At 38.9% G+C, this 20,323-nt stretch overlaps 1 protein-coding gene across 8 annotated transcripts in view; it reads left to right on the plus strand.

Annotated features, from left to right (window-relative positions):
- The window catches only part of Irs1 (insulin receptor substrate 1), a 276,196-nt gene that overhangs the window by 76,636 nt on the left and 179,237 nt on the right, over nucleotides 1-20,323 (plus strand). For all 8 annotated transcript variants that reach the window (XM_049446911.1, NM_001319782.1, XM_049447242.1 and 5 more), the window contains 1 exon segment: nucleotides 14,965-15,145. In XM_049446911.1, coding sequence (XP_049302868.1) covers nucleotides 14,965-15,145 — 181 coding nt within the window.

Here is a 20,323-nt window from a genome sequence, read left to right on the forward strand (position 1 = left end):
TCAGGCCCTGGAGAGGAAAACATTGAAAGATCCAGAACTTCGTAAAATGTATCTGGACTTCATGAATGAGTATAAAGCGCTGGGTCACATGAGCCCAACAAATAATAAGATCCCGAGTGAACCACACTATTTCATTCCGCATCAGTGTGTTTTGAGGCCCGAAAGCACAACAACAAAATTACGAGTTGTCTTTGATGCGACGAGTCGTACTTCTTCTCAAATTTCATTAAATGAACTTTTGATGGTAGGCCCAACCATCCAAGAAGAATTGTACTCAACTCTTCTTCGTTTTCGTTCACATAAGTACGCTTTAACGGCAGACATTACTAAAATGTACCGCCAAATAATCATACATGAAGAAGACAGAAACTGTCAGCTCATTGTGTGGAGAGAGCATCCTTCAGAGACAATTCAGAGTTTTCGACTTAACACCGTCACTTACGGCACTGCGCCTGCACCGTTTCTTGCAACTCGGTGTTTACAAATGCTCAGCGATGCTAATACAACTAAATACCCACTCGGTTCATTGGCCATTAAAAGAGACTTTTACGTTGATGACTTGTTAACAGGATCTGACAATTTTGAGTCTCTAGATCTTATAAGAAGTGAAGTAATTAAAATATTAAACTCGGCCGGATTCACCTTAACGAAGTGGTTTTCAAACCACCCTAAATTTTTCGACATTAATTGTACTGAAAAGTCATTAAGCTTCAGTGACAAAAACTCAACTAAAACACTAGGAATCCATTGGAGGATGTGTTTCGATTTGTTTTGGATGCCAATTTTCATGATCTGCGAGCTACTAAACGAAACATACTATCAGTCTCTGCTCGCCTTTTCGATCCTCTTGGATTATTAGCCCCACTAGTTACCAAAGCAAAAATCTTATTGCAAGAGCTTTGGATCCAAAAACTGGATTGAGATGAGTCGATTCCATTGCGCCTTGATACTAGCTGGCAGAATTTCAAAGCCAACCTACTGCAGCTGTCATCAATTAGCATTCCTCGATACGTAAATCTAGAGTCGAGTGCTATCTGTCTGATACATGGCTTCTCCGACGCTTCAACAAGAGCGTACGGATGCTGCATATATATACGAAGCCAATCTGCTAGTGGTGTCAAATGTATGCTGCTTACTGCAAAATCTAGAGTGGCTCCGCTGAAGACCAAGTCTCTTCCGCGTCTCGAGCTCTCGGCAGCACATCTTGCCAAATTATGGTCACGAATTGCGCCAATGTTGAATCGACAATTTGAAAAAATTATATTTTGGACAGACTCTGAAATCGTATTGCATTGGGTAAAAACTCATCCATCGTCATTACAAACCTTTGTTGCAAATAGATTGTCTGAAATCCAAGAATTGACTGACAATATAAATTGGCGACATGTGCCAACAAAACAAAATCCTGCGGGTCAAGTGTCTCGGGGTTGCAACGTGGATGAATTGAATAATTCAATATGGTTTGGCGGTCCACAGTTCCTCCTAGAAGACCCCGCTTTATGGCCAATTAACACTCACTTCCAGCTCTCCCCAGACGATGAAGCATTAGATAAGAAGAAAAATACTTTCACACTAGCCATAAATATGAAAGAGAATTCACTATTGAACCTTATCGAAAAATTCTCTTCTCATCAAAAATTGCTTCGTGTGGTTGCCTATCTATTACGGTGGATTAGACGACCAAAAATACCTACGGACGGAAGGGACCTGACATATGAGGAATTACACTTGAGTTTTTTAAAAATTGATTCAACATTCGGAATTTGCGAATGAAATCCAAAAACTCACGAAAGGCACCACGCCACCGCAAACTTGCAAAAATTGAATCCGTTTTTGCATGAGTACTCGAATATGTCGCTTTCATTCAAATTAATCCGAGTAGGAGGTCGCCTTTTAAAAGCACCTCTCCCATACGATGCCAAATTCCCATTATTACTAAATAAGAATTCGCACTTCGTTATTAATTATTTACGGTTTCTGCACTTTCGAAATCACCACGTAGGGGCAAAAGCGTTGGTTGCGCTTCTTCGAGATCGCATATGGCTGATCAATGCAAGGGAAGCATGCAGTAGAACCGTAAGAAACTGTACACACTGCTTTCATTATAAGCTGAAGTGGCAAAGCCAAATAATGGGAAACTTGCCAGTTCAAAGGCTTCGAGCGCTACGACCCTTTCTTATATGTGGCGTAGATTTTTGTGGTCCAATTTATACTACATTAAAAATACGCGGTCGACCACCGTAAAAACCTATATCGCAGTTTTCGTTTGTTTCACGTCTAAGGCAGTAAACTTAGAATTAGTATCTGACTTATCAACTAATTCCTTTATTCTCGCCCTAAAAAGGTTCATTGGTCGCCGAAGGATGCCACAGACGATATACAGCGACAACGCAACCAACTTCGTCGGCGCCGATCGCAAGTTGCGCGAACTCAAAGAGGCGTTTCTGTCCCAGTCTCCGGAAGTAATGAAATTAGCCGCCGAAGAAGGGTTCAAATTCGCCTTTATACCACTGAGGGCGCCGCACTTCGGCGGGTTATGGGAGGCGGCAGTGAAGTCCACCAAACACCTCGCCGTGCGCGGAATGGGCAACGTGCTGCTCACCGCCGAAGAGCTAGAAACACTGCTGGCCGAAGTGGAGGCCATCCTCAACTCGCGGCCCCTCGCACCATTGAGCCAGGATCCCAACGACGGCGAAGCATTGACTCCAGCACACCTGCTAATAGGGTGCTCCCTCCGAGCCTTACCACCGGCACAAGTGTCAACGGACCCAATTCGCTATTGCGAGAGATGGGAACTTGTTTGCTGTGGTCCAAAACGTACAATGGTCCAAAACGTACATTACCAGTCTTCAGGAGCGCAACAAATGGCTGCACCCGAAACGCAACCTGCAGCTCGGCGATCTCATCCTCGTCCACGAAGACAACACGCCATCGCAGCAGTGGGCACTAGGGCGAATCGCCGCAACCGTAGAAGGACGAGACGGAAAGGTGCGAGTGGCAGACGTGGCAACCAAGGCAGGCATCATTAAGCGCTCTATTCACAAGCTAGCCCTGCTGCCTATCGAAGTTGAAAGATCATGATCCTGTCAAGGTGGCCGGTGTTGCGTCAAGCGACTTTATACGTCTAAAATTTAAAAAGAAATTTGTAAAATTAATTAAAGAATCTATGAATATTATTATTATTGTTGTTTTTTATATCATGTAAATACTTACCATTTTTATAATAACAAAAAAGAAAACATCTATTACCAATGTATTAGAAGACTCTATTACCGTGGATTGTAAGATTGCTGAATTATGTCTACCTATACTTACCCCTCTCTTATATGAACATACTTACCACTAGATTAAGCCGTTAGGTTAATTTTTAAGCTAAGCCATGAAATCCGTTTAATAAAGAATTCACTTGTACGAGGGCTGTCCGATAAATAACCGACCTCAAAGTGAAGCTAGCGGCACATCTGAAAAAAAAGTTTCTACTTCAAATTGTGCATATTATAATAGCTACTCGCCAAAATTTCAGAAATTTATCTTGCGCAATTATCTGTTGACAGTCGTTTTTGTGAGTCTATTTCGGTGATTTTCCCAAAATGGAAAAAATTGAATATCGAGCTGTAATTAAATTTTTATTTTTGAAAGGCAATACGCCTTCACAAATCAAAGATGAGTTGGACCCTGTGTATGGTGACTCCGCACCATCGTTTACCACCGTAAAATTTTGGGCAACTGAATTTAAACGTGGTCGCTTGGAGCTTGGAAGATGATGAACGTCCTGGGCGTCCAAAACCTGTAACCACTAACGATAACATCGCTAAAGTTCATCAATTGGTACTAGACGACCGCCGGATTAAAGTTAGGGAAATAGCTGAGATTATGAAGATGTCAAAAGAAACTGTTTGTCACGTATTAAACCAAGATTTGGGCATGAGAAAGCTGTCCGCGCGTTGGGTGCCGCGTTTGCTTACGCTAGACCACAAACGTGCGCGCATGAACATTTTCAGCGCTCTGTTGGCTCAGTTTAGAGGCAATAAGACCGAGTTTTGGCGCCGATTGATAACTGTAGACGAAACTTGGATTCATCATTATACACCCGAAACAAAAATTCAATCTAAACAGTGGACTGAAAAGGGGGAACCAGCCCCAAAAAAAACCTAAAGCTGTGTATTCGGCTGGGAAAGTGATGGCGAGTGTTTTTTGGGACAGCCATGGAATTATTTTTATCGACTATCTTGAAAAAGGAAAAACTGTAACAGGAGCATACTACGCATCATTATTGGACAAGCTAAAGGAAGAAATTTCGAAAAATCGACCACATTTGCAAAAAAAGAAAGTCTTGTTCCACCAAGACAACGCACCATCTCACACCTCAACAGTCGCCATGGCGAAAATCCACGAATTGCGGTTCGAACTGCTTGACCATCCACCTTATTCACCGGATCTAGCACCAAGCGACTTGTTTGTGTTTCCTCAACTTAAAACTGCGCTCGGCGGTCAGAGATTTTCGTCAAATGAGGAGGCAATCTCTTTCGTGAACTCGTATTTTGCAGACAAAGACGCCAAGTACTATTTGGAAGGGTTGCAGAGATGGGAGCATCGCTGGGAGAAGTGTGTGGAGTTACAAGGAGACTATGTAGAAAAATAAAAAAAAAAAATTTTGAAAAAGTCGCGTGCATCATGGTTAGGTCGGTTATTTATCGGACAACTCTCGTATAATAACCAGAATCGAGAACGGTCGTCCTTTTTATCGGCATTTTTTAAAAATCGCAAAGGCACAGGCAATTTCGCACGTTCACAACGAATCGCGCATCCCAATTAATTTACTAAAGTTCTCAAAAAAGGTTGAGAAGTTTTCAGAATTTTTAAACAGTGTTCTCTTAATTTTTTAAAAAACTTTTTCTATACTTTCCTTGTGTTCTTGAAGAGAGGAACTAAATATGAGAATGTCATCTAAATAAACAACGCATATTTTATTAATGTATTCTCTTAAGACAGAGTTCATTAATCTTTGGGAAGTGGCTGGGCCGTTCTTTAGACCAAAGGGCGTTCTTATGAATTCATAATGACCTAACGGTGTAGAAAATGCAGTTTTTTTCCTATCACATTCTTTTATAAGAATTTGATGGAAACCTTTGGTTAGATCAATTGTCGTAAAATACGTTGCTTGACCTAATTTTCCAGATATGCTATCTGTATTTGGAATTGGGAATTTATCAGATATAGTTATTTCATTTAGAGCCCTGTAATCTATTACTATTCTCCATTTCTGTTTACCAGAATTATCCATTTTCCTTGGGACAATCCAAAGTGGTGAATTGTATGGGGAGCAGCTTTCTTTAATTATTCCCTGGTCCAGCATTTCTTTAATTTGTTTGGTTATCTCCTCCTTGTGTATTTGATATCTCCTCCTTGTGTACTAGGATTGAAAAGTATTTCTCAATGGGTTCAATTGAATGAATTTCTTCCTTAACAAACAGGCATGGATTTAAAAATTGAATTTTATTGCCATTAATATAAATGTAATTTTTTTTCAAAATTAATTATTGCATTTAATGCTCTCAAAATATTCTGCCCCATTAAGCAGTCGAATTTTCTATTAAAAAATGGTGTTAAATGCACGAAGTTTTCACTATTGAATTCCGTAGGCAAGGGAGTTTTCACTTCTTCAGTAATGAAAAATTCACCACTCATTGTTTTTAATTTAATGGGATTTTATAATTTATTTTTCCTAAATCCTAAATCTACTTTACTATTTAAAACTGAAGTTGTTGAACCGGTGTCGATTAAACACTTCAATCTATTTCTACCTATAGTTAGTTCTACTATTGGTAGCTCCTCCCCCGGGCTGGCGACCGAAAATTTTCGCCCTGATTGTAATCCATATGGTCTACTTCCATGGGCACAGGCCTTTGACTTCTATTGCTATTCCTACTCTGTTGTGAATAGCTATTTCGTGATGCTTGTTGTGGGTTATTATTATTATTCATTCTACTATTATTTCCCCAAAAACGTTGTTGTGTTGGAAAAGAAGGCTGAGGATTACTAGCATGTACCCTATTGTTTGAATCGTAATTATTTTGTGAGGGGTAATAACGCTAGGGGTAATAACGCCCATAGTTACTATATTTATTTTTATTTTGCTGGATTAATCCAGTATCCTCTAAGCAATAAAAAGCTTCCCTTAGTTTTCTAATATCCCCACTCAAAATTATGGAGGACAAATGAGGACTAATTCCGTTTAAGAAGGTTTTTAGAAAAAATGCCTCGTTGGCTTCTGGTGAAAAGGCTATGGGTTTCTCACTATCAAATTCGTACTTAGGCGAGTATTGTCACTTGCGAAGCGAATTTATTTGGCGAAGCGAATTTATTTGGCGAAGCGAACGCTTTGGCGAACATACCCCAAATTTGCATTGTGAATGGCGAATGAACGTATTCGCTAAAATACGTCGTTGCCATTCATGAAAAAAGTAGCGCGTTCATCCGAATTTGACATTTGTGTCATTTGTACTTACAAATTTTTTTATTATATCAACAGAAATTCGAAAATATGTTTAATAACGCGGATCTGTATTTTGAAGATAATTACGATGTGGAAACGCGAACTAATCTTCTTCGACAGCGCCGTTTTATTAGAGATAATTCTAATCCTACAGAGCTACCTAACACAGTGTATGTATCCAGTTCAATTACATATAATGAATAATAAGAAGTTTTTGTTCAATGTACACGTATTTGTAGATTCGTTGCGAATTTCCGCTTGAACAAAGACGCATTTATGTATGTGCTGGATAAAATCAAAGACAAATTTCATTGTCGGATGTCGTCTTCCATAACGCCGATGTTAAAATTGTGTGCCGCACTCAGATTTTTTGCACATGGCAGTTACCAACAAGCTATAGGGAATGAATTTCAGTTGGGACTTGCTCAACCAACAGTTTCCCTTATTTTAAAAGAGATCATACCCATTTTGGAAAATGAAATTTGTCGTAGTATAAGTATAAGCGTAGATATGAGTGAAGAAGAAAAGCAGCAGGCAAGGAGCAAATTTTATTCAAGATCGGGAATACCAAATGTAATAGGCTGCATCGATGGAACCCATATTGCGATTTATGCTCCTACCACAAACAAACACCTCTATCTAAACAGAAAAGGATTTTTTACCATAAATGCAATGATTGTGAGTTTTTATGAATTTAATACAGTAAAATTGGCATAAAAATTTTGTTATATTTTTATTACAGGCTTGTGATCATGATATGAATATCCGTTTTGTGGATGATAGATATGCTGGTTCTACACACGATTCGTTCGTATGGAACAATAGTTCTCTAAAGGCATGTTTAGAGGCAGCGCTCTATTTATTTAGGTATTCGCAATATTTGACTACTGCGCAAGTTTAATCTTGACATATGAATATTGAAAACAATAATACATTTGCAGGTGACTCCGGATACCCACTAAGCCCTTATTTATTAACACCTTTCCGTCATGCAGATTCTGGAACTAGGGAGTCAATTTTTAATAAGAAGCACGCGAAAGCGAGAAATGTTGTTGAACGTACGATTGGAGTTTTGAAATGCCGTTTCAGATGTCTTCTGAGTGATGGAAAAATGCGCTACGATCCTGCTAAAGTAACATCCGTTATTAATATATGCTGCGCCTTGCACAACATTTGTAAAAAATTTAGAATCGGTGATCCGGAGGAGGCTGAAACCTTTTTTGATGCCGTTGTACCATTGGAACGAATTAATAAAAATGGCAATGGTTCACCAGGAGAGCGCCGCAGAAGACAAATTGCTGATGCTTTGATGTAAATGAAACTATACCGACTTCAGTGTGTATTGTATTCTTTTATTTTATTCAATACTTTGAAATTTAATATTACATAGATAATAAATATATAAAAATTACAAAAACTACATGCTTTTAAATTAAATTAAAAAAATCACAGATTCAATTCCGTCACTTACAATAATAAAGTAAAAATAAATTCATCACATGGTTAAAATATGAAATAAAAAAAAAATCATCACATTCTTATGAAATAGACTATAAACTAAATTCAATCTATTTACAAGCACCCTATTTTTTTTGCATTTTTAATTTTAAAATTTGTAGTTTTATTTACATCTTTTCTTTATGTCTTTTTTTTTCTCTAAATGTTCTTCCTTCTTCCTTTCTTCTTTCATTTTCATTAATTTAATTTCTTCCTGTTTCAGTTCATATGTTTTTCTTGCATACCTTGCAATTTCATCTACTTTTTTTCCATTTTTGCAATTTTGTTGGAAAGGATGTCTTGAACTTCGGCTTGCTTTTCCAACGCTTTCATCCGAATGACTTCACGTTCCTCTACTGTCATTCTAGGACGGCTGCTTGACGATTACGATGCCAAATCCATGGCTCGTTGTGTTTCCTCGGTCGTGCGCTCTTCTGGCTGAATTTCACTATTATTTGCCGCAGTTTCTACTTCATTAGAGCCATATGCTAAGCCTGTAGGATTTACAGCCGCCTGAAGGTGAAGAAGCTCATCTACACTTTGCTCTAATGGAGATAAACTTTGCTGAGCATAAGGTCCTCCTCCTGTGGCAACAGTTTCGCGTCGTTTTGTCGCTATTTTTTTTTTTTTAGTTTCAGTTTATAATCTAACCAAACCTAAATGCTACACATAAGTAACTTCAACCAAACAAATTAATTAAATTTTTACCTTATTCCACTCGCGTCCGTTTCGCAATGGTGGACCAATGGCATTGAGTTCTGCAGCGAACAGGTCCCATTGCTGTGCCCTGCTTTTCTTCGTCGATCCAAAATTCCCCATTCCTCTGGAGACGTCCGGATTATTTTCCATTAACGCAACCAATTTTTGGAATTGTTGCGTTGTTGTACGTTTTGTTCCAGAAGTATCGTTTTGTTAAATATAATTAAATAATTACAATTGCTCAAATAACGATCAAAATTTACTTACGTCCTTTCCATTTCAAATAGCCAATAAAAAATACATTCGTCAAATTTTGACACTAATGGCGAAGCGAATGACGTTTTTTCGCCAGTGGCAATACCAGAAATTTATTTTCGCCACTCGTTCGCCATTTTCTGGCGAATTCGTTAGAGACAACTTACAATTCGCCAGAAACTAGCCAAAATTTTCATTCGCTTCGCAAGTGACAATACCCGCCTTAATATTAGTTTTATCTAAAATATCCCTTAATTTTACAAAATATTCACTTACATTGTAGTGCTTAACGTTGATTGCCTGGTGGTACAGACTCCTGTAGCTCTCCTTTACCCCGAAGTTCCGGATGAGTTCCTCCTTTACGTCGTCCCACATCGGTGTGCTTCCTCTTCTTCTTATATACCAGACTATCTTCACACCATTCTATGTTTGCTGTTGTTCTTGGGTTAGCATGGGATGTAACTCGCCTGCTTCCCGTATATCACAATTTAAAATTCTTTTACTTTCCAGTACACAAATCAAGAAGTAATTAGTATAACGAGATATGATTTTACACTAATAATTCCTTTAAAGTATGCATACTTATGACCAAAATCCAAACAAAAAAGCCTCCGAATATATTAACCCCTGCATCTATAGTTGACTTTTGACCAAACATATCGGTCAATGAATGGGATATAAAATTGAAATTCAAAGAGAATCCTTCTCCGATAGTTACTCTATGTATCAAAAATGGGTTTAATTCTTCCCTGAGCCTCCATTTACCTAATATAAAGATTTTCGGGTGACTTAATATAACAGTGTATCTTTATGCCTAAAAGTGATAAAATTTAGCGAAAACATGCGGCAGACATTACTCCATATGATAGGTGATTGTACGTGAGATACCTTATTGAAGCACAGGAAAATATTTTTAGTGTGTCAACTTCCATCTACTGCACATAATGATTTTAGTTTTTCCAACAAACGTAATATATCGGTTAGTATATAAAATTGCTTAGATTCCGTTGACGTTAAAATATTTCCTTCGGTTTGATTAAAGTATAAAATGTACTCCGGTAGTACCCGGACTTAGCCTTCCTTACTTGTTTTTCCTTAATGTTCGTTCTTTCATCTTTCGTTTCCGATAGGTTTCATTCTACTTCGATTTTTTACCTAAAATTTTTTTATCCTGGTCTAATAGGAAATTTGTAATTTGCTACTGTTAAATAAAGTAATTGAAATAATGTTATATACCAAATTTGACTGTAATTTGTCGAGCTGATCAGATATAAGATTTCATCCAAAATTAGGCGGTGCCACATCACGTGTGGTAACGTACTTTTAGTACTTTCCAACATAACCGAAAGCATAACATATTAAATTTCTGTGGAACATGTGGCCGAAGTATAAATATACTTCAATCGATACTGTATTACTCCCATATACCTATCATTTAATATTTTAGAACCTCCAGTTGACTTAAGGGGCTATACCAGTGTGACGCATGAAAAATTAAGCAATTTTCATTGATTTTTTTTTTAGATAATGTACGAGATTGACTGTTTTGATCTTATTTGAATATTTGAATTTCTATATTTTAAGATTTTTGTTTATTAAACTTAAAGATATTTTAAAAATATATATATTATATATTTTTTTTTGAAAGTGTCACACTGGTAGCCCCTTGAGAGGTCAATAGGGAAATCTGGCCTGTTTTTTGACATTCTTTTATGGAAATTTTTATTCTACGATAGATTTTTTTTTACATATCATGAGGTATATTGGATCATCCGAAACACAAAACCCCAATTTATTCTTAAAAAGTAAGTGAATGGTTATCGTCCCTACAGAATCATGAAAACATTTTGATAAATTAACGTTTTTTTTTTGTTCATTTTCCCCATGTTTTTTTTTAATAAAATTTGTCATAACATTGTCAGTAAAGTATAAAAATTTATGAATCTAGTAGGGATGATAGTCAGGCGTTTTGTGAATATTTAAAAAAATTAAGCAAATCGGTTGAGTAGTTCCGCTAGTTTAAAAAAGTGTGCGTTTGAGAAAAGCACGCTTAGAGTTTGAAGTGTGCACTCCGAGCGCTTCGACCGAGCGGTGTTATTATTTTTGGGACTTTTTCGAAACCTTCCAATGATAAAGTGGGCTTCTACATTAATTCTAAGGGTATAGGGGAACAGAAAATGCAAAAATTTTTTTGAAAGAAAATTACTCTACTTACTTTATTAGTATATCATACATATATCCGTGAATAATTATTTAAGTACTTTATACCAGTTGACTTTATGCCGAATATATCTGTTAATTTGTGAATAAATTTGGGTTAATACACCTCTATAGAGGTGAGTCGCTTTTTGATTTTATTGTAAGCGAAAATCTTCGCATTTGTAATAGGGGAAATTCTCCAACTTTTGTGACCGCATGCAGGGAGGAGGTTCTCGACCTCACCCTAGCCTCTCATGCGATTGCCTCGCTGATCTCAAACTGTAGGGTCCTCGATGATCACTCATTTTCCGATTCCGTATATCGGTTTTAGTCTAGTCGGAGAAGGTCCGCCTAGGAAATCTTTTAGAAATCCTAGGAACACGGACTGGGAAGGCTACCGAAGGAGGCTTCGACAAACTCTTCCACGTGTACCGGGGGTGAACACACTGGGCACCGCCGATGTGGTGGACGAGTGGGTCGAAGTCTTCAGCTCAGCGTGCATTTCTGCACTAGAGAGCTCCTGTCCACTGAAAACCCCAAAGGGCAAAGGGAAACCTCAATGGTGGACTATGGAGCTCTCGGAAATTAGGGCGTCTTGTAGGCGCTTATTTAACGGGGCCCGTAGGAGTGGGTTATTTGACGACTGGGCGCTGTATAAAACAGGTCTTTCGATATACAAGTCCGAATTAAGGAAGGCCAAGAGGATCTCGTGGAAAAATTTCTGCAAAAGAGTGGAGGGCTGCCACGAGTCCTATAGATTCAGGCGCATTCTCGCTAAAAACCCAGTGCCTCTGGGTTATCTCAAGGACGTAAACGGGAGGTGGGCCCTGAGCAGTGAAGATACACTTCAGATGCTCCTCGATGCTCACTTCCCTAGCAGCACGTCCCCTATAGAGACATCTCTCGGAGAGTTGCACACTGACTACACGGCTTTTGCCGACCTTCTGGATGAGCGACACTTGACATGGGCGATTAACTCGTTCAAACCGTTCAAGTCCCCGGGACCGGACGGCATTATACCAGCGCAGCTGCAGCAGGCTGTTAAGGTGTCATGCAGCTGGTTGCTACCGATCTATGCGAACTGCATCAGATTAGGTTACATTCCGGGGGCCTGGAGACGAGTCAAAGTTACGTTCATCCCGAAGGCCGGCAGGGGGTCCCACGTCACGGCCAAGGATTTCAGAACCATAAGCCTCTCCTCTTTTCTACTTAAAACTTTGGAGAGATTGATGGACTGGGATTTAAGGAGGCGCATTCCGAGAGACTACCTATCAGGAGCGCAACATGCGTATCGTAAAGGCAGGTCGGTGGATACTGCCCTGCACACTATAGTGTCGTGGCTGGAGGAAGCTATTGAAGCTAAGGATTTCGCTGTTGGGACCTTCCTTGATATTGAGGGAGCTTTCAACAACGTCTTGCCGGAGGCAGTCATAACTGCTCTAGACGGTCTTGGGGTTGAATCGAACCTCAAGCACCTCATCTTCAGTCTTCTGTGTGACAGAGTGGTTGAAACAGAATGGGGCAACGCGCGCGCGCAGCGAAATGTGAGCAGGGGAACCCCTCAGGGCGGGATTCTTTCTCCCCTTTTATGGATCCTGGTCGTTAACGACCTTCTTAAGAAACTAGAGGATCTGGGCTGTCGAGTGATTGCCTATGCAGACGATGTTGCACTTATGGTCAAAGGAAAATTCCTTAGCACCGTATACGAGCTGACGCAGGGATATCTCGGCGTTGTAACTAAATGGGCGGTCGGAAGTGGACTCGCCATAAACCCGAATAAAACAGAAATGGTTTTATTCAGCAGAAGATATAAGATCCCAGTGGCACCGTTGCCGCAAATGGGAGGTATTTGCCTACAACCGGCAGATACAGTGAAGTATCTAGGGCTCATCCTGGATAAGAAGCTTTCATGGAAGCCGAATATCGAGGAGAGAGCCAAAAAGGCATCGATTGCCTTATACTGCTGTAGAGGAGCTATCGGCAAAAGGTGGGGCCTCTCACCGAAGGTGGTCCTCTGGCTCTATGACACCATAGTAAAGCCTATAATGTTCTATGGAGTCTTTATGTGGTGGAGGGCTTTACAGAGGACCACAATTGCTAAGAAACTCGAAAGCGCTCAACGGGCTGCGCTCATCAGCATGTGCGGTGCATTAAGGTCCACCCCAACTATGGCACTTAATGCAATTTTGAACATAACGCCCGTTGATATTGCCGGAAGGTGTATGGCCGCAAAAGTGGCGATCAGGCTCAGGGAATCTGGGTTCCTAAAGGAGCGTGTCTCTGAACACTCAGACATCCTTACAAGCTTTGACTGCATCCCGGATCATCTGGATCAAGGAGTCGCCATATCAAACTCTCGCGGCTCCTTCTCTACCCATATACCTAAGAGGGAGCTATGGGTGGGCAGAAGCCGCTGGAGGAGGGGGGCAGTTAGCTTCTTTACGGATGGGTCAAAGCTTTGGGGAAAGGTTGGTGGAGGGGTTTACTGTCGAGAGCTCTCCATCAGCTCTAGTTTCAGACTTCCCGACTACTGCAGTGTCTTCCAGGCTGAGGTTGCAGCCATCAAGGTAGCAGCAGATCTGCTACTCCGGAGAGTGTCCACATTCAGGGAGGTGACCATTCACTCAGATAGTAGAGCAGCGATACTAGCCCTGAACTCATTCACAGTGCGTTCAGGGCTGGTCGAGGAGTGTCTGGCGGCACTGTCCCTGGCGGCGACAGTATTTTCTATAAGACTTGTATGGGTGCCTGGCCACAGGGGAATAGCGGGTAATTGCAAAGCTCATGAGCTAGCAAGGAAAGGCACCCTAGAGTCACTATCGGTAGAATGGGAACGGGTCGGTGCTCCGGTGTCCTCTTGTGTCCTACTACTGGATAATTGGGCCACGCGGATGCTTGGTCAACGTTGGGCCAGCATTGGTACTTGCGCGGTCGCAAGAGCATTCTGGCCAAGAATAGATCGCAGAAGATCCAACGATCTCTTTGCCCTCAATAAAGCTAGCCTCTCCTTAGTGGTGGGGCTTTTGACGGGCCATTGCCCTATTGGCAAACATGCTTTAAGACTTGGAATCTTATCGGATGCCGCGTGCAGAAGCTGCTTAGAAGAAGATGCGGAAGAAACTAGCCAGCACTTCCTTCTTGACTGTCCCGCATTCGGGAGGTTAAGACTTAGACATTTGGGGGCACATACCTTCAGACATCCTACCGAACTGGTGGGTGTAGATATTAAATGCCTTTGCAAATTTGTATTGGCTACCAAGCGCTTTGCCGATCTGGAAGTCTGAACACGGGAGTTCTTTTTCTATGGCATCACAAAGGACTACGTACAGTCCACGTGCGATCTTTGATCAGCCATCTAACCTAACCTAACCTAACCTGGGTTAATACAGGTTATATAGGTAAATATTTTAAATTTTAGCGAAATAAATGGACATTTTTTCGGGACCACAATGTGGTTTAGCATTAAATATAAAAGAATATGCATAATATAGTAAAATTTTACCTCTGCGGTTGACATCTTTCTTACATACTCCATACTATATTAAATGTTGTCCGCCTTGGTTAAGTTTATATCGATTTTAATGCAAGATATCTCACTAAAATTATACGACAATGTTTCGATAAGTATAATGTTATTCATTATATAGTTACGCAGTTTTCCTCGGTAGTAATATTAGGTTATGTTGTATTCAATATAGGTAAATATTTGCGATACCACACAAAGCGTAGTAAATAAGGCTGAGGCTTGTGTTAAATTGTTTATAAACAATTACATATTTTAATGCTTAGTTAACATATTTAATATTCATTATTTTCAGATCATGTTTGGCAAGTGGTAGTACAAAAGAAAAGCTTGGCAGAAGAAAGGAAAATTATAGGAAACTATCATGTATGCTTGTCCCCAAAGTCTGTCACTTTTATACGAATTGGTTCAGAAAAGTCGTCATCAGGATATATTAGAGCCACGGATATACATATTCCCTTAAACACCATAAGAAGGTATATAATTATAATTAGGTTTTTTATTATTCTAAAATCTCTTAATATAATACACCGAATATGTTTATGTGTCGTTACCTAAGTAATTTCGTTTTTTAGTGCTATTTAAATACGATAGTTTTTTAATGTGTAACGTGAACGCTTGCGTTAGGCAAATTTAATTTTGCAGTGATCTCTCGAATTATTATTTAACAATTTACATCGACCAACCACTTTATTTTATCCGCATGAGGTTGAAGAGTCTATCCAGAACATAGTGCATATCGAAATTGCGGGAACGTAATTTTGTAAACTAATTTTTGCAGTGGTGTTCGGTCAACACATCTTCTCCGTACACATCACATAATTTTTGCCTTGCTTGAACTACATTTTTACAGACTGTCAAGTAAGAGCGTGATCGACTTTACCGACAGTTAATGAAAGATTTTGCTCTAATTCCTTCGCGAGCCGATAGAGGAAGCTTTGTCCTTGATGCATTGTCAACAAAGGTTCAGTTGTCGTTGATTTATTGAAATAGAATCACGTTAAACGCCATGAGTGCTAAGTACACGTCGCGCTACGAATGACAAAAGGCTTAGATATATCCGACGAAACTATCCGAACCCTTCTTCATTCATGATCTGAAATGGCGCAACACAATGAAGAAGCCTCTGTTGACTAAAAAACTTGTGACAAAGCGACTCGCTTGGGCGCATGAGAATATTGATAGAGATTTTGAAAATGTCATTTTTACTAATGAAAGTGAAACATGGAATAAAGGTGCATATTTGGGGCTGCTTCTCAAAGCAGGGATTCGGCATTTTGTACCTCTTTACAACCTAAATGACGAAAAAATGATAAAAATCTACATAAAGGCTTTACTGCTTTCTGCCAAACGATGGTTCATCAGAAAAAATGAAGATTGGATTCTGCAGGAGGACAACGATCCTAAACACCGCAGCAAGCTCTGTACTTAGTGGAAAACTCAATCTGGCATCGTTACATTGGATTGGCCATCGCAGTCGCCCGATGCAAACCCTATTGAAAATGTGTGGGCATATATTAAACAGAAGCTTTGTGGAAGACGCACATACACTTTGAAGCAGTTATCTTTCGAAATTCGTCGGATCTGGAGATCCTTGTCACTAGAATACGCCGTCAAATTAGTAGAAAGCAAGCCTCGGAGATGCCAGGCAATTATCGACGCCGGTGGGGACTGGACATATTATTGACCAAATTGCATCATTGTTTGTAATGTGTACAATGTATGTATATACTCGTATAATAAATATGAAAGTTTCATAAAATATTTTTTCTTATAAATTAACACGACGTCGCTCTTACTTGATAGACTGTACGTTTTGATAGTAAAACAGTAAAATATGTCCAAAATTCTAAACAAAAATTATTTAAAAAAATTTATAGAATTTTTTACAAACAATCACCAAGCACGATTTGGACATTATGGCGGTGGCAGCTCCCATAGGTGCTCTCCAAGCGCTCATATAATTCATCTTCGGTCACATTTTCCTTCTCTTTCAACAGTGTAAAACTTGTCTGGTTTCTCGGTGAAAAATTGCTACAAGTAACTCCATTAAGGTAGTTCTGCAAATGGTAGTCCGATTATGCAAGGTCAGGGCTATCTGGTGGTAGCAACAAAGCTTCCCAGCCAAGCTCTCCCAGTTTTTACCGAAACATCAAAAATGTGTATGGTCTAGCGTTGTCCTGATGGAACACAAACACCCTTCTGTTGATCAGTTCTTGCTGTTTTTTCGATTGCTTGCTACAATCTCATCAGTTGTTGACAGTAAAATGTAGACTCAATCGTTCAACCAGGCTGGAGCAGCTCATAGTGGATGATTCCTTTCCAATCCCACCAAACACTCAGCCTAACCTTTCGAGGCGTCAATCCTGGCTTTGGGACAATTTGTTGAGCTTCACCACGCTTGGACCATGCGTAAGCATGTTTAGCAGTTTCGAAACATTTAGATCTATCTCTTTTTAAATAGTTATTTTGTTCGCTTTATGTTTTCAATGCCATTGCTTGGTCAGACCTTAACCCTCTAACAGGCAAGACCGCCCTGAGGCGGCCTTTAATAAATTCTTACAAATTCCTAAGAAATTTTTTTGTTGTTCACAACTGTTATAAGAACCGTTAGATAACACATCAACTAAAATTTTCTTAAAGTTAAGTTTCTGATATATTGTATCATAAACTAATAGGGGCTGACTACAAATGGTATGGATTTAAAATTAGTAGTACCATTTTTATGTCATATTTTTTTTCGCAAATTGTAATTAGTTGTTTAATCTCTGCTCGCGTTTTGGTTTTTTCGTTGTAAAATGGAAAATATAAGAACATTTACATATAATGTTGGATTACTTGGTTGTTTACAATTAATTTATTAAATATTCAAACAAAAAGCGATTAAACCCAGCTGACTTATTGCAAAATTTCCACAGAGCGCTTATTTAATCCAAGTTGGCATTTTGCGACTTTGCCACAATTATACAAAACGGTGCCCAGAAATTGTAAATAAGTATAACGCAAAATATTTAATTGTTCATCAAAATTTATTTTGCCGCCTTCAAACCAGATGTAATATACTTATGCCAACGACTTTTCCATTCCTCGAAACACTTTTCATAAGCACTTCTAAGGATGTCCAGCTCCTTCAGCGAATTTTGTTTTATATCTTTCATCGATTGAAAACGCCTACCACTGAGTGGGAAATTCAATTTATGGAACAAGAAAAAATCACACGGGGCCAAACGTGGTGAATACGGTAGTTGATCCAGAGAATGTATAAATTGAATTCTGTATGATGTTCGATTGGACGGCTAACAGAACTTATAAAATTGTAATACGGAATTCACCATTCTCGCTGCTATTTAGCAAAATTGAGCACGTTCTCTGGCTCAAACGACTGAATTCATGCGAGAATGAATAAAGAGAAATGATTTGAAGAAAAATATACAAAGTCACAAAAAGAATGTAAAGAAGCATTCTCTGAATCACATATGCGTGATTATCTTGTATGATATGAACCATTTTTTCAGAAAAATGGTAAAAACTTTAATTTTTTTTACTTCATCGGGAAAAATTAGGTCAGAATAATTTTAATTTTATTTCTCTTTAATTCTATTTTTTAATTTTTAAATCAATAAATAAATCAAATAAATTATATTTATTTCGACTATTACAAAGTGAAGTTGTTCAAAATGAACTTCATTTCTTCAAAGAAAATTGATGACCTTCATGAAATACATATGCATATTCGCATTATTTCGTTATCATTTCCACACTCGTAGCAATGGAATTTCTATGGCATATACATAAATTATTGCCGGTTTATTGAAACCGCTAAAAAAATTTGTATTTTTGGTCAAGATGACCTTTATTGTCAATTGTTCTGCTAAGACAATTACAATTTCAATTATCATTTATTTGTAACTTAAAAATTAATTATGCTAGCACTATTGATTTATTTATTTGTGTCTTGTTATTCCGCATCTGCCGGATGTTGATTTTTTAATTGCTCGACAATTGTTGCAATGGTTGCATTATTGTTGGTCAGCATTAATTCCTGGCTGTAGTTTATACTGCGCGTGCCGGACGTTGATTGGTATATTGTTTATCCAGCATTATTCTGTTTATCGCAGTTAACTTTAATTTTGCTAACTCATATATTATTTCTTTGGCACATTTGTCTGTATGTTTACGACAGCAAATGCGAGCCACATACATATGTACATACATTTATAATAACAAGCATTTTTCGCATCTCCGTTGTGACGGACAAGCACTAGTCGAAACTCACGTTTTTTTCAAAGAGTCAATCTGTCGAAGCACTGACGCGACGACAAAGCGCCACAACATTGTATTGTTGGTAGAAAATCCGAACTGTGCCGAAAGAAACTAACAAACGATCGCCGATTGTCACTGCTTCCCTTGCCGCTGTAACAGCTTCGCCTAAAAACTAGCGTAAATATGTAAGCAAATGTATGAGCTTGAGCTATCGACGCTGATTTTAGCGAGCTACGTAAAAATATTTTAGAATTGACGAATATTGTAAATCGACAACAGCTATGTTGCCGCTTTTTCACTTCTTAGAACAAACACCAGAAGATGTTCAATTTATGATTTTTACCTTTTGCCATCGTCGCGAAAAGACGCTTCTAGGCAAAGGCATGCTCGGGGAGATGTTACGACGTCTGTTTTTATGAATGAAGCGAGGTCGCTTGTGGAATTTGCGCCTGCGTTTATGAATGAAATCGGGTTTGTTGTAAAATTTACTATATTTGGGCTTCGCCAATTTGGCTGCCATATTGACTTGTGATGCTTCTGCTATTTAGACAATTGTTGTTTTTGTAGAACAATGCTTCAATTTTTAGCTGGTGACATATTCACATGTGTATGCATATGTATGTTTGTATGCTTGTGCATTATTTGTTCGGAAGTGTAAAACAAATATATGTATGTACATATAAGTATAAATGAATGTATATGAACATGCAGATCAATGCGCGCACATGTAATATATTGATAAGTGATAACGCACATGCGTATAATACATTTATATGAGCAGATAATAAGATTATGATATGAGCATGTGCAGAGACATACGATTAATATGATAGAAGATGTACATACATACATATGTACGAGGTGTGTTCAAAAAGTATCGCGAATTTTGAATTTTCGCGGGTTACGTATATTCGAATTTTTTGTGGCGTTATGTTCGTACTCATGTCTCTCACTTATGCCGACAAGCTCGGGCATTTTGAATGTTCATTTAATTGTTGACAGCTGCTTTGCTTGCACGTGTTTTGGATCGTCTTCGATTTTTACCTATCAAAAAAATTGCACCATGATAACGCCCCTGCTCACACATCGTTGCTTGTGCGCGACTTTTTGGCCAAAAACAACACACTAATGATGCCGCAGCCACCATATTCCCCAGATCTGGCCCCCTGTGACTTTTTCTTGTTCCCTAAACTGAAGAGGCCCATGAAAGGACGACGTTACGCTTCTCTTGACGAGATAAAGACGACATCGAAGGAGGAGCTGAAGAAGATAAAAAAAAATGATTTTTTGAAGTGCTTCGAAGATTGGAAAAACCGTTGGCACAAGTGTACAATATCTCATGGTGATTACTTTGAAGGGGAGAAAATAGATATTCATGAATAAATAAATAA

The sequence above is a fragment of the Bactrocera dorsalis genome, chromosome 1, assembly GCF_023373825.1.
Source record: "Bactrocera dorsalis isolate Fly_Bdor chromosome 1, ASM2337382v1, whole genome shotgun sequence".
Taxonomy (NCBI): domain Eukaryota; kingdom Metazoa; phylum Arthropoda; class Insecta; order Diptera; family Tephritidae; genus Bactrocera; species Bactrocera dorsalis.